Source organism: Lepeophtheirus salmonis, chromosome 7 (assembly GCF_016086655.4).
Source record: "Lepeophtheirus salmonis chromosome 7, UVic_Lsal_1.4, whole genome shotgun sequence".
NCBI classification, from domain to species: Eukaryota; Metazoa; Arthropoda; class Copepoda; order Siphonostomatoida; family Caligidae; genus Lepeophtheirus; species Lepeophtheirus salmonis.
The window spans coordinates 8,921,556-8,934,753 of NC_052137.2; the positions used below are offsets into that span (position 1 = coordinate 8,921,556).

The 13,198-nt window shown below is 33.4% G+C and overlaps 2 protein-coding genes across 2 annotated transcripts in view; both read right to left on the bottom strand.

Annotated features, from left to right (window-relative positions):
• LOC121121645 (lachesin-like) overlaps positions 1-13,198 on the bottom strand; it is a 182,184-nt gene that overhangs the window by 89,930 nt on the left and 79,056 nt on the right. The window contains exon 4 of the mRNA XM_071890015.1: positions 12,920-13,127. Coding sequence (XP_071746116.1) covers positions 12,920-13,127 — 208 coding nt within the window. The remainder of the gene's footprint in view (positions 1-12,919; positions 13,128-13,198) is intronic.
• Positions 9,380-10,947, bottom strand: LOC121122040 (calaxin). The gene is made up of 3 exons (XM_040717047.2): positions 10,355-10,947; positions 10,145-10,290; positions 9,380-9,682 (listed from the first exon to the last, which is right to left on the bottom strand). The coding sequence occupies exons 1-3, from the start codon at positions 10,692-10,694 to the stop codon at positions 9,500-9,502; spliced, it is 669 nt and encodes a 222-aa protein (XP_040572981.1). The 5' UTR covers positions 10,695-10,947; the 3' UTR covers positions 9,380-9,499.

The window sequence follows — 13,198 nt, forward strand, 5'->3', positions numbered from 1 at the left end:
TCCAGAAATTCAGTAAATATGTCAAGCAGGAAGGTGAGGACCCACTGATAATGATTTATCTGAAGCATTGAGGCCTGGAAGAGGACAAAAGCGTCCAAAGTCCTACTTTGTTGAAGAAAATCAACAACAAAATTGAGAAAAATCCCGGCCAATCGATGAATTCGATGACTGACAGCTTCAACGTAGTGTCATGTTCAACTGTCGATCGTTTCATTAATGAAGACTTACGGTACATCAGGTATGCTTGTCGCAAGGGACAGCTTCTAACCCCGACAAACAGGGAGAAAATAATTTTATCGAGCTAAAACAGAAGACTCCTATAAATGATATTGTCTGGTTCTTCTCAGATGCCAAAAAATTATGTCAAACCCAGAAGTTTTCATGGGAGAATAATAGATGGTTGAGAAAAAGTCGTTATAACGTCCCTAGGATCATGAAGGACAAGTTCCTTCAGAAAGTTATGGTTCTTCGTGCTGTTTGCAGCAAGGGTCACGTTATGCCGACCTTCATTTTTAAGCAGTGTCTGAAGATAAACACCAAGGTCTACATCAATATTCCGCTCACCAAAGTCTTCCCCTGGATCCACAGTATCATGAAAAACCAACCTTGGAACTGGTAGCAAGACGAGACCCTCTGTCACACCTGCAAAAAGAGCACTCGATTTTTATTATTTTTATAATTCAATGTACGTACAACCGAGTTATTGGCCTCATAACTCGCCGGCATTGAACCCTTTAGACTATTTTGTCTGGAGGAATGTTGAACAAGTTCCCAATGAATGCCTCTAAGCTGCATTACAAGTTCCTGGGAGCTCGGATAAGGAGGGTATTCCGTACTTTACCCTGTGGAACGGTCAAGAAGGTAATGGAACTTTCCGGGGACCTTGTGAATGTGTGGTCCGAGCTAATGGCAATTTTATTGATTGAATGCTATAATGTTTTTTTTGTGAAAATTTTAATACAACTTTTAAGAAATAAAGTCACAGCTGCGTTTCACTTTTTTTCTTTCTATGGCATACGAACGTTTAGATGAACCATACTTTAAATACTAAATATAAAAATAGAGCAGGGAAAACCAACAGTAAAAAATGACAGTTTATGCATGCTTACTCATGGTGAATATAGGTAGATTTTAATTGCTTTGTGTGTGTCAAGGAACAGAGAATAATGCATGGTTGATTACGTAGGTGGAAAAATCTTGGAGTAAAGAGTTAGTGAGTTATGTGACGTTTTTACATCATCGTTACATAAAGGTAGTAATCGTACAATTAACTCACATGATCTCTTATCAAAAGATCCTTGTTCATATAATTAGTCAAATATATTATTGCATATGTACTAGTGTTGATACGTGGCCCAAGACCAAACTTTTTTCCCCGGTTCATTTTTAATGATTTTTTGCTAAAGTAAATCGGACAATATTTAGGTCCAAAATAGGATCTCAGACCATGGACGTAAATTTCATAGCTTGCAAATTATAGAGTCATTTTTTGATCTCAAACTGTGCACCGATTTTCTCCCAACTTCTGATTAGTTAGTAGTACAAATATTATTAATACAACTTACATATTTACCTTCATATGACATTGCTGTTACGAGGTTTACAATTTTGAAACATAAATGTTGTCATCTGCATTTCAATTTTCAAATCGTAGGCCGAATTTTTATGTCTTAAAAGGTATATAAACAAAATTTCTTTTGTGGGATTGATCTGGACGGAATTTTTATTTGAGACTGGTCTATCAGAACTTATTTAAAAGACCAAATAGGTTTGGTCCACTAAGAATCATAAAGGTATCAGACTGGCAGGGGCGTCCGCCGGATTTTTTTTTGGAAAAAAATTTAATATATTTTTTAAATTCTTTGCTTTTTTTTGGAATAATTTGTCAAAATATCTTTTTAATTTTTGAAAGATAATAAATTTTTCAAATAAAAAAAGAAAAGATTTTTTCTATTTTCTCTTAAAATAATTTCATCCTCACAAAAAAACTATATTCAAAATCAAAAATTCCTTAAATGGGGGGGGGATACACCCACCCCTCCAGACGATCCCTGACCGGTAAATGACTTTCAGACAATACCCATCAATATTATGTGCCAAAATATGTGTTTCTTTACTGTTGATACTCGATTGACCGAATATTTTCCCAATTTGGTCTTAATTGATTATTTGGAATCTGGTAAATCGGCCTGGACTGCGATTTCAGACCAAAAGTTAATAGTTTTCAAATTGTGATGAAATTTTGTACCTCTCAATATATAGACAAATTTTTTTTTCAGTCTGAATTTATGAAACATTTTTTTCCCTAAGCCTGATTCATTAGTTGTAAAATTTTGATTTATGCAACCCATTTAACTTGATATGACGATACCGTATGGCGATGTTTACATTATAGAAAAACATCGTAATCGAATCATTATAAATGAGACCGATTTGACAGACTTTTGTATTGTTGGATTGATCTAGACTGAATTTTATTTGAGACTGGTACATACCAAAGTTTTTAAATAAGGCCAAATGGGTTCTTACCACTAAAAATCATAACAATAATAGACCGGTCTATGATTTTCAGTGACGAACTCTAATATCACAATCTATGTAAATATTATTGTTGATACTCAGTCCAGCATTGATTTTTTTTCGGTTCTGTGTTAAGTGATTTTTTCTATACCGATTTGGACCGACTTTTCGGTCCAGACCGCGGTCTTAGACCATGGATCGATTTTATCTGTCTCAGTTGTTTACAAATTTTGGTTCGGTCTCACTCTATGGAACGATTTTTTTTGTCTCAATTAATGGACTGATGTTTTTCGGTCTCATATATTATGAAATACCTTTTATTTCTAGATCAACTGTCATTCATTTTTTCAAAAAATTTCAAAAGTATACAATAAGTTATATAACAAATACTGTATACATATAAAAGACGGCAGGATCAAAATTAATCCGAACTATCTCTGTGTATACTTTGTATAATGTCATTGTACTTGAAAAAACATATGATGTCATATTATAAACAATTTATATGTAAAATCGGTCTAAACCGATTTTTTGTGACCAAACTAGACCGAATTTTCCATATGTACCGATCTAGACCGAACTTTTATAAAAGACCGAATGGTTTATAATTTTGGAATCAAATTTCATTACTAATGTTTGCCTACATATAATGTGTTTATTAGTAGTGATTATAATCCTTTCTATAATGGGCTGGGCATGTAAAAAACAAAAAAGGAAAATCAACATGGTAAAACTCTGATAATTTGAAGAAAGTTTTGGAGGAGAGAAGCTTATCTGTCATGACGTTTCATCATATTAGCTAAAATCAGTTTTGATAAGGGGAGGAGGGAGATAAAAAAATAAAAAGGACATGGGCAAAAATTACTCAGATATTGATTCCCCAATTCTACTCTAAGTACAACAAGTACTTAACAATTGTAACTCTACACATCGTCAGGGGTTTGTCTTTTACGAGCACACGCGATCAGTTCAATCAGTTTTTGAATCTATTTGGGAAAAGATGCTCTCTACTATGGGATTAAATAAAAATGACAACTCTGAAAGAAAAGAAAATTCATTCTTCAGATTACCAATTTAAAAAACAAACAAAAAAAAAAAAAAACTGGACCAGCTAAAATAATTACAGGATTTACATCATTATTTATTTGTGTTCATACTCATTTCGAGACCGCCTTTTCCTCCTGTTTGGTTTTAAAGTATTTTTTATAAGCTACTCTGGACTGGCATTTCGGTCTAAACCGTGGTTTGAAACTAAGGACAGAAATTTAAATGGAAGACGGAAATTTCATTTTTTTTAATTAATTATTTGTAGTCTTATTTATTTTTGGACCAGATTTTTTACTTATATTTATGTGTAGACCAAATTAGTTAAAATTATAACTATAACCCATATCGGTCTAGGATTCTTTGACAAAAAACCAACACTAGTGTTTATTTATTTAAATCAAGGATGGATATCATGATTTATATGTTATTGATATCCCGTCCAGTGCGAGTACAGTTAACTAATCTTTGTTTCATTCTTTTTACTCTAGTTTTTTTATCAACATCTCAAATTTAATCTTTGTTTTTTTCTTAATGGATTTTGACTTGAAATGTTTTATCTCTTACTTCTTTTATTTTAAAAATGGATAAAACAATTAAAATACATATATTATAAAATACTTTTAGTGATTATAATAAAGAATAGTGCTTCTTAAAATGTGAGGTGCGATTCATAAGAGAGTGTGGATCTACTACAAAGGGACGCAAAGGTATTTTTTTGAATGTTAAATACAGTCAAAAAGTGATTCAATGCCTTCGACTTATAGTAACTCATTCTATAACCAGAAATTGGGATATATTGACATTGTATTCTTCCTATTTTTTATTTTTTAAACGTTCCTTTAATTGGTCAGATGGAGTTGGACTGATTAAGTATCAGAAAACATTATAGTTCTAAACTTATTCCATCTGACCTAGGAATCTTCTTTGAAGTACATATACATAAATTATATTTCCTTCTCTAGGAACGACCGAGATACAAACCTAAAGCCACATTGAATTCTAGAGAATAATTTCTCTCGAGCGCGTTGTCCATTGAACTACGTCGTTCCATTACTTTTTTTACAAAAATCTAACCAATAAATAATAAAAAGTTTAGCAAGATACTGCAAAATTTAGTTGAAGCTAACAGGAAAGCTACTCATTTGCCAACACTAGGAAAAAGCTACAGCAGAGGCTCGAACAAAACAAAAAAACAGAGAGCAAACATATTCAATACTGGCTGATACGGTGTGTTGAATGACTTAAGTTACATTTTCAGCATGTAACCGTTGTTTAACAACAAAATTTGAGCGCATACACAGGTAAGACGTTGTTTGCTGTTTTTACCGCTGGTCAGAAGTGCTTGGTGTCAGTTAATTTTTTTTTGCATCGATGATCGAAGTATTTATTCGACAAAAAAGGCAGAGTGTCCTTGTTACAATCCGAGCTGGACGAGAAAATTTGAGATTGTAAACTTCTTAAATCTGGATAGGCTCTTTTGTCTGGAGACCCAGGAAGGAACTGGGAAATGCAATATTTTTTACTTAGCTTTCATTTGTATTCTTCTCCATTAATCAAATGATCAGGGTTAAAAAGTCATTCGTCAATTACGCTGCTGTATTCATTAAAAAGTTGGCTGGGTTTAATATGATCTCACTCATAGACTGATTGAGAGCATTGCTTTCGAGCATATATTCTATATATTGTACATCAAAACAGCTGCTGGGTGTATAAAAGAGCAGCTTTTAATTGTGGTTTCTTTTGTTTTGGGAAGTTTTATAGTTAATTTGGAAGATAAATTCAATGTTTTCTGGTAACTAATTCATAACATGTTGTTGTTGGGATATGAAATAAGAACAACAGCAGCTGATTTGAGACCTCGCTTTTATATTACTTTTTACACAACTTCAGCGTTCCTTGTCATCCCCCCTCGTCATGGCTGCCTTTAATTCTCAGTGTTACCATTTTAATTTCAGTTTCTTTTTTTTTGACATGCCCTAAGTGCTACATATGTTTATCTCTAGTTATAAGGGTAAGTCCTAGAACTGGACTCTTGGTAGAATTGAGGAAGTACATTCGAGTATTTCCTGTCTATATCATTGCCAGATACGGAGTGGGGCTTTGTTTTTAAATCCTTCACTCATAGCTGCTCACAACTAATTTAATTAAACATTATGACAGTATCGGTAAATATTCTCCCAAAAATTCTTCAAACTACATTAGTGACCACGTTATTTTTGTTCTATTTCTTCTTTTTTAAGGTGCTTAAAATACTAACAATGATTAATTATGACTAGTTATAAGTGTAAGTCCTTGTTAGACTCGGATTATAATTTAGGATAGGCATTATAGTAATTTCCGTAACTATATTTGCTAGATACAGAGTTGGGTTTATGTTAATTTTTTTTATCTCATAACGTAGCTAAATTTATGACAAGTCATGACAGCATCGGTAAATCCTTTCCTGAACAAATTATAGGTTGACTGCCACCTGCTTCTGTCTATTGCTAACGCTCATGAGAATACAAATTTGGCCCCGATAGAGTGCTGTGAAAATTGGTTGTTCGAGTTTATTATTTTTTTTTTTTAGCAGAGCGGCCAATCATATTATTTTCATCATTGGCTAGTACTATGTCCTTCTATTCCAAATCCATTCTTTTATATTTACACAACTCCAATATATTTATCTCACTTACAACTTCATATTTTCATAACCACTCTTTGATGATGCACCAGAAGCTTCGGGAGCACGGATGGGCAGTTTTTATGCATCCACTCTACAGTTTGTGCCTGACACCAAGTAACTACCACCTGTACCTGTCTAATGTCTATGCCAAAGCGCTTAAGTGTACAAATTTAGCCTCAGGAGAGGCCTGTGGGTTGTCCGAGTTGTTTGCCAATAGAGACAAGGGATTCCACGAGAAGGTCATTATGAAGTTAGATCCTTGTTGGGAACAAGTTATCAAACAGAACCGGCATGCTTACCAGGCATGCACCTATAAAATGATACTTTTTTAAAACGTTTATTCTGATAAGGTGGTTACAAATTTAATTTTCAAATTATGCGCCTTTACTAGCCACACATTTTCCCCATCTTTCAGGCAATTTATGGATGCCTTTCCAAAAAACCTTGTTCGTCATCGGCTGCAAACTACCCATATATCCATTTTTTTGCTTCAGCGTGAAAATCGAAGCGTAAGTCATTGAGTGCGTGGTCCATCGATGCAAACAAGTGATAATCGGAAGGAAACAGGTCTGGTGAGTTATCCGCATGAGCAAGAGGTTCCCAGTTGTACGTTTCAACAAGCTGGTGGGTGGCTATAGAGCGATGCGCTGGTGCGTCGTCATCAAGGAAAATTACCTTGTGTTGCCTGGCTCCATATTTTGGCCGTTTTTGGCATATAGTATGGTTCAAATAGGCCAATTTTTGTTGCTAGCGACCACGATTAACGGTTTGACTGGGTTGTAAAAGGCCATACCATCTTCAAACTCTTTGTTGGCTGGCCACGCTCTTCATGTCTCACGTCAAAATCACCACTTTGGAATTTTCAAACCACCTGAAGCACTGTGCTCTGCGTAGAGCATGTCCACCATAAGCTTCCACAAGCATTTGATGGGTTTGAGAAGCGCTTTTCTTCAATGAGTAACAGAAAATAAATGATGTCCACACATAGTAGATTGTAAGCAAAAATTAGACATTTTTACGAGCGAAAAAAGTGCGTTGTTGAATTAAACTATAAAAACAATAAGGAATTAAAGATTGTTGACGGATTTAGAAATAAGCATTTAGATTTTTTGACCGGTTTTAATGTCTAACTGGCGACACCTAGGGACCAATAGCCGAAAGTCTCATTTCACGCTTCTTATAAAGCATTGAAATATAGCAAAAAATACGAAATTACTTTTTCCCCAACCTATTATTTTGCAAGCAAAAATAAAAGCGATGTATGTACTATGATTACTATTAAGCAAGAATAAACTTGAACCCTTAATTGGCATGACCTTTGAGAAAGAGGGTTAAATATGCTCAACCGAAGCCTAGTATGAATATATTATAGTTACATTGAGCAAACAAGAAACAAAGTCATTAAGAGAAGAACTAAAAACGCATCTAAGAAGGAAGTTCCTACACAAACAAATTTTTTAATACATAATCATCCTCGTTTTTTTATCATAAAAGACTGAATTGAATACAAAAGTCTTCTCTTAATCCTTATTAGTGGCATGCCTGCCTCGTTAGACTCACAAATATCCATTTAATGTACGTAGATACAATACAAAATGTAAAGATTAGTTATTAAAGACGTGTACAATACATACATTAGGTTAGGTATAAAGAGAGTGAAGCCAGTCATTTCCTATGGTCTTTGTAAGGCCTTTCTTTTGTAAATTTGATTGTGAAGATCATTTTATTTTTCCACATACTTATTTCTACGTATATTAAATATGTTCATTAATGAGACAGGCAGCGTGTTTTATTGTTAGGCGTATTCATAATACAGGATGAAACAATATAATTGTTGCCCAAAAGAAAACAACACTACAGCTTTATTTTTCAATTTTTATCGAAAAAATCAATTTAGGTAACTTGATTATGTTGTACAGGTGATATCTATTTAATGTAGCCGCCTTCAGCCTCAATCACCGTTTTGATACAGGTCCAAACCCTTGGAGCATACCTTTTTCAATAGCACCTGCGGGAGCTAGGTCAATACTCAGTGTATGGCGGGTGTTGGTGTTGTGTGGGAGATCATGTTGCGTAACCACACGAAGTAGTCCAACGGTTTCAGGCCCAGGGAGGAGGGGCCCGTGAGAGGAAGATACAAAGTCAACTAAATTCAAAAATGCATAGCTATTTTCAAAGTTGTTAGTTTGTCTCTTATTCAGTATCAGGGATAAGAGAGTCGATTTGTGGAATAAGAGATGAGTCCTGATGTATAGTGGATTGCCTCTCATTGGCTTGCATTCATGAACATCCGACTCTTTCTTGCATCTATCATGAATCACGGTATCGATGACAAAATTTCATGAATAAGGCTACGAATTCCTTATCCAACCCCTTTCATGACGTGGCTCCGAATAACATTTTCTTTTTTGCAAACCTCAAAAGAATACTCGCTGGAACAAAATTAAGAGGTAATCGACTAAAGAGAAATCATTCCATTGGAAAATTGCTTTACCCCTAAAATCCTTGTATCGCCCTCGAAGGTAACTACATCGAATAAACAAATAAAATTTTCGCAAATAAATTTGTTTTATCGACATAGCCTATAAAATTGTCAGCCTACCTGTTATTTCATTTTTAAAGATGTAACCAAAGTTACTAACTATTGATAAAAAATATTGTAGACTTTAAAAATAAGTCATTTATTACATAATCTGAATTAAAATTTCTAAAAAAATTATCTGATCATAAAAAAATCAAGTAAAATAAAGAATTTTATTTGGAAGCTAATATACTTATATTTTTTTCAAGTAATTTATAGCATAGTTGAAAATAAAAAAAACCTTAGATTAAAACTTCAATAAATTTGAAGCAAAGTCAATTTTGATTGATTTTCCAATTGATTTTATAATTTTCTTTTTAAATATTTAATGCAGTGATTCCCAACTAGGGCTCCGTAATGTTTTTATTATTTTTATCAGGCTCTACAAGGTTATCAAGAAATGTCTTTTCTAAAAAAAAGTTATTAAAAACCTTTAAAATACAAATAAATACCTGACCCAGAGTTTGGTCGAAATTAGATGCTTCCTAATTAAATAAAAACCCTTAGGGGCTCAGCACTGATGGAAAAGTTGAAAATCACTGATTTTATAAATAAGTAATGCAATGTTACGTGAAAGAAAGTTTAAATAATTCAAAAAGAGATAAATATAGTTGATTAACTATATGGCCACGACCAAAATGCTATTACAGAGTGTAATTAACAAGTAGGTAATTCATCATCCTTCATTAAAGAAAAGCATTGTTTTCTAGCTTATGCAGAAAGTCCTCACCACTTCGTCGACTTGGAAGACATGGGCCAAATGCCTCAAGCATCAACGAATCCGCTTCTACACTTTCTTGCCAATCACTAAACGAAACTCTTCCATCTTTATCCACGTCCAATTTTCGGAGTGTCATTTCAATTAGATCCTTTATGAAAGAACATAAATAAGATGAATGAGTCGTGACTACTGGGACTAAGACTCACAAATGAATTCTTTGGAGCATAGCAAACTTATCATTATTGAACAAAACAGAGTTTCAATCGCTCCAAATAATAATTATGTGTATTAAAAGATGCATGTGAAGTAAATGAATCGAAATAACTTTCATTGAGATAAATAAATGAAGTGGAATGGATCCCTTCAAGGAGCCTTATTAAAATGTTTCTGTTTTATATATTTGTATATCTTTAAATATGATGTGTATTTAAAGACGAGTGAGGTTCAAGTCCCCTTGAACTAGAAGCTTCCTAACAAAACTTTCGCAATCCCTCACTCTCAATAGAAAAATTATAATTTCTTATGCCACCCTTCATTGTGTTGTAAATTACTTTGTAAAAATACGTTCAGTTTGATTGTTATTTAAATTACAGGATTGCAAAATCCTTACTTTAACTCCTTCATCAGGATCTTCATCTATGATTTGACGACCCAGACTCGTTTTTAGCATTGTTAGCATCTCCTCCTTTGTAATGCAATCATCTCCATTCAAGTCATAAATGTGAAAACAATAGCGAATGTGCTCTTGAGGTGTCCCTATTGTACAATATATATCTATTAATTCAAATATTCTTATGATGAGGTAAAATCCTTGGAATGCCTTTTAAAAACACGCTCAGACCGAGGACCCATTCCTCTCGACCAATGATTCCATCATTATCCATATCAAAATACTTATAAATCCGGTCCAAAATAATGTCATCCGTCATTTGAAAAACGTGATGAAGGAATTCCCTAAATTGATTTCGATCCATTTTGTCAGTTCCATCAGAGCATTTTCTATAGAGATTCAGAAGGGACTCAATCTGCTCCGTCCCAAAATGACTCTTTTTCTTTAAAGACTCGATGAGTTTATTTTGTTGCTTTCTAAGAATAACTCCAAGTTCCGACATTGTATAATTACAATATGTACTAATACAGTTTTTTATTCTTACATACATACAATCCCGAAGTACGTTTGATCAATAAAAGGTTTCGTGAATATCCATTTAGGTTCCGTAAGTTTTTTATGACTACTGGTCATAAATATGTATTAAAATAGGAATTTTGAAATGAGTGAAAGTTTCTTGAATTCCTACCATCTTCAATTTTTTTATGTTCTTGACTTTGATATAACAATACTATTCATTATACTGCATCAATTTGAATGCAGATTATGTATAGAAAATCCAGTTATAGTGTGACAAAAACAAAATAAACAATTAGCCTTCATATTTTTAGAGAGAGTTTGACAAAAAAATTAATTTGATAAAAAATGAATATGAAAATCAAAGAGGATAAATAATTAATCCAGGATCACTAGGGAAATGCTCAATGACCGTTACCTATCAATAACTATCATAATACCTATTTTGGATTTTACAGTATCCTTTAAGGCTCTTCGATGGTTTTAGTTCCGAAAATAAATTCAATCTTGGGTTATTCGTACATAATAAGCAAATAAATAACAATTAATATTATATTTTATTAAAAATATCTACTACATTATGTTATTTGATTCAATCGTATATATGGATGTAGTCTTGTGTTATATATTACATACACGTACAAAACCTTTTTGAACACATTTGAACATTCAAAGAAACCTTTTCGAACTATAGTGACGTTATGGCCACAGTGCCGCCACACATTAAAGATATTTTGTGTTTGTACTACTTTTAATAAAAAAACATGTTTAGATGTTGCCAAGGTTAATAAAAATACAAGGTTATACCATAACGCGTGTAGAACTGATGTTTCACTTCTACCAAGCTTTTTAATATTGACGTCATAGTGTATGAGGGGTTGCGTATTTGGTCAAAATTTGTTTTCCTTACTCAGCAGTCGTTACGATACATCAAATTAAAACTACTAGTAATAGTTACGTCATAGACTGTAATTGGAGGCAGTGTTTTGTCAAAATCTGCCTGTCTTGCGCAGTAGTCGGTATGATATATCAAATTGAAAACTCTAGCAAGCCCGATAACATGATGGTCTAACCTAAAGGGTCCTAGGGAGAGAGCGGTTAAGGAAAAAATAATCAATTCAAAAAAACAAACAAGGAAGACTATGTTCCTAACACCGACCTACATTTTAACTACTATTGTTGTGACGTAGTCGCCCTTATTCTTCTCTTTTCTCTAGGGCGAAACGGCCTGTTCAAACTCCTTTGCTTCCTCTCTCCCCCCACTGCTGGCTGCGTGAGCGGAGGAACATGTAGGAGCTTCTAACTTTAATCCAATCAGAATTGAGAACTACTAAACCCTACCTTCCTTGCCTTGAGTGTCCACTCTTTGCCGAAAGTCCTTTAGTCTAACCTTGTATTTCTATAAACCTTGGATGTTGCTAAATCGATTCATGTAAAATATATAATTTATCATCGACAGTTTCGATGCTTGATAGATATTTGGAAAGAAAGTTACTGTAAAATTCATTTAATCAAGCATTAGAAGAAAATGTAATTTTCAGAGTTCTTGAATACTTAGCTTTTGCATCCAAAAGTTACAAGTAAAATTGGATTTGTTACCCCAACCCCTATTAATATATAAATGTTATCCAGAGCAAGAAATGTATACAACAAATCGATGACGTCATCATCGATTTGACACATTATTCAAAATAAGTTGACAATGACGTTATTTATTATTTTTAAGTGCTACACCAAGGAAGTCTTTACCTAGCTATAGATTTCCTTTGCTACACTAACAAATAGATTATCATATTTCGGCCCAAAACGTATACCTCGTAGTTCAATTTAGCTTGACACCCGATATTTTCTAGCCAGATGATCCTTTAATCTGAAAAATACTTTTTATTTTTCCTTAGCAGTTGTCAATTGTTATTATTATTTAACCTGATTCAAAACTTGTATGTGCTCATAAAGACAAAGCGTATCCCTATTGATTTCTTGCAGAGTTAAAATTGTAAGTCCTTGTTGGACTCAGATTAAAAATGAGGACCAAAATTGGAGCAATTCTTATTGAAAAAATAACCATTAAACTTTTTAGATATTTTATCCCTCTCCTTGAACAAAAACCCTGATGTTTTTGCATCTAAATTGCCCTCAACGACATACTTGCTTTTTTTTTTTGTCAAATTGTATGGAAAGTTATCGAAATACCCATATTCATTTTGTTACTAGAACCCATACAAATATTTAGTTTTTGTGACAACATTAAATTATTACCTAAGACATTTATACAGCCAAGCTGTTTTTTCATAATTGCAGTATTGATTTGACACATGTAGCAACCTTTGTCAGATTCTTGAACTTGACGAATATGTAAATTCCATGTACGGTGCTCATCATGGGTGACATGAATGCGTGAGTTATGTGTGATTACTCTTTTGTGTAGAGTCAGTATGGTTTGATCTCCTGCTTTGATCCAACCCACCTAGAAGGAACAAAATAAAGAAAATTTATAATAGGATATGATGAAAGAAATAATTAGAAATTGAAAGTGTA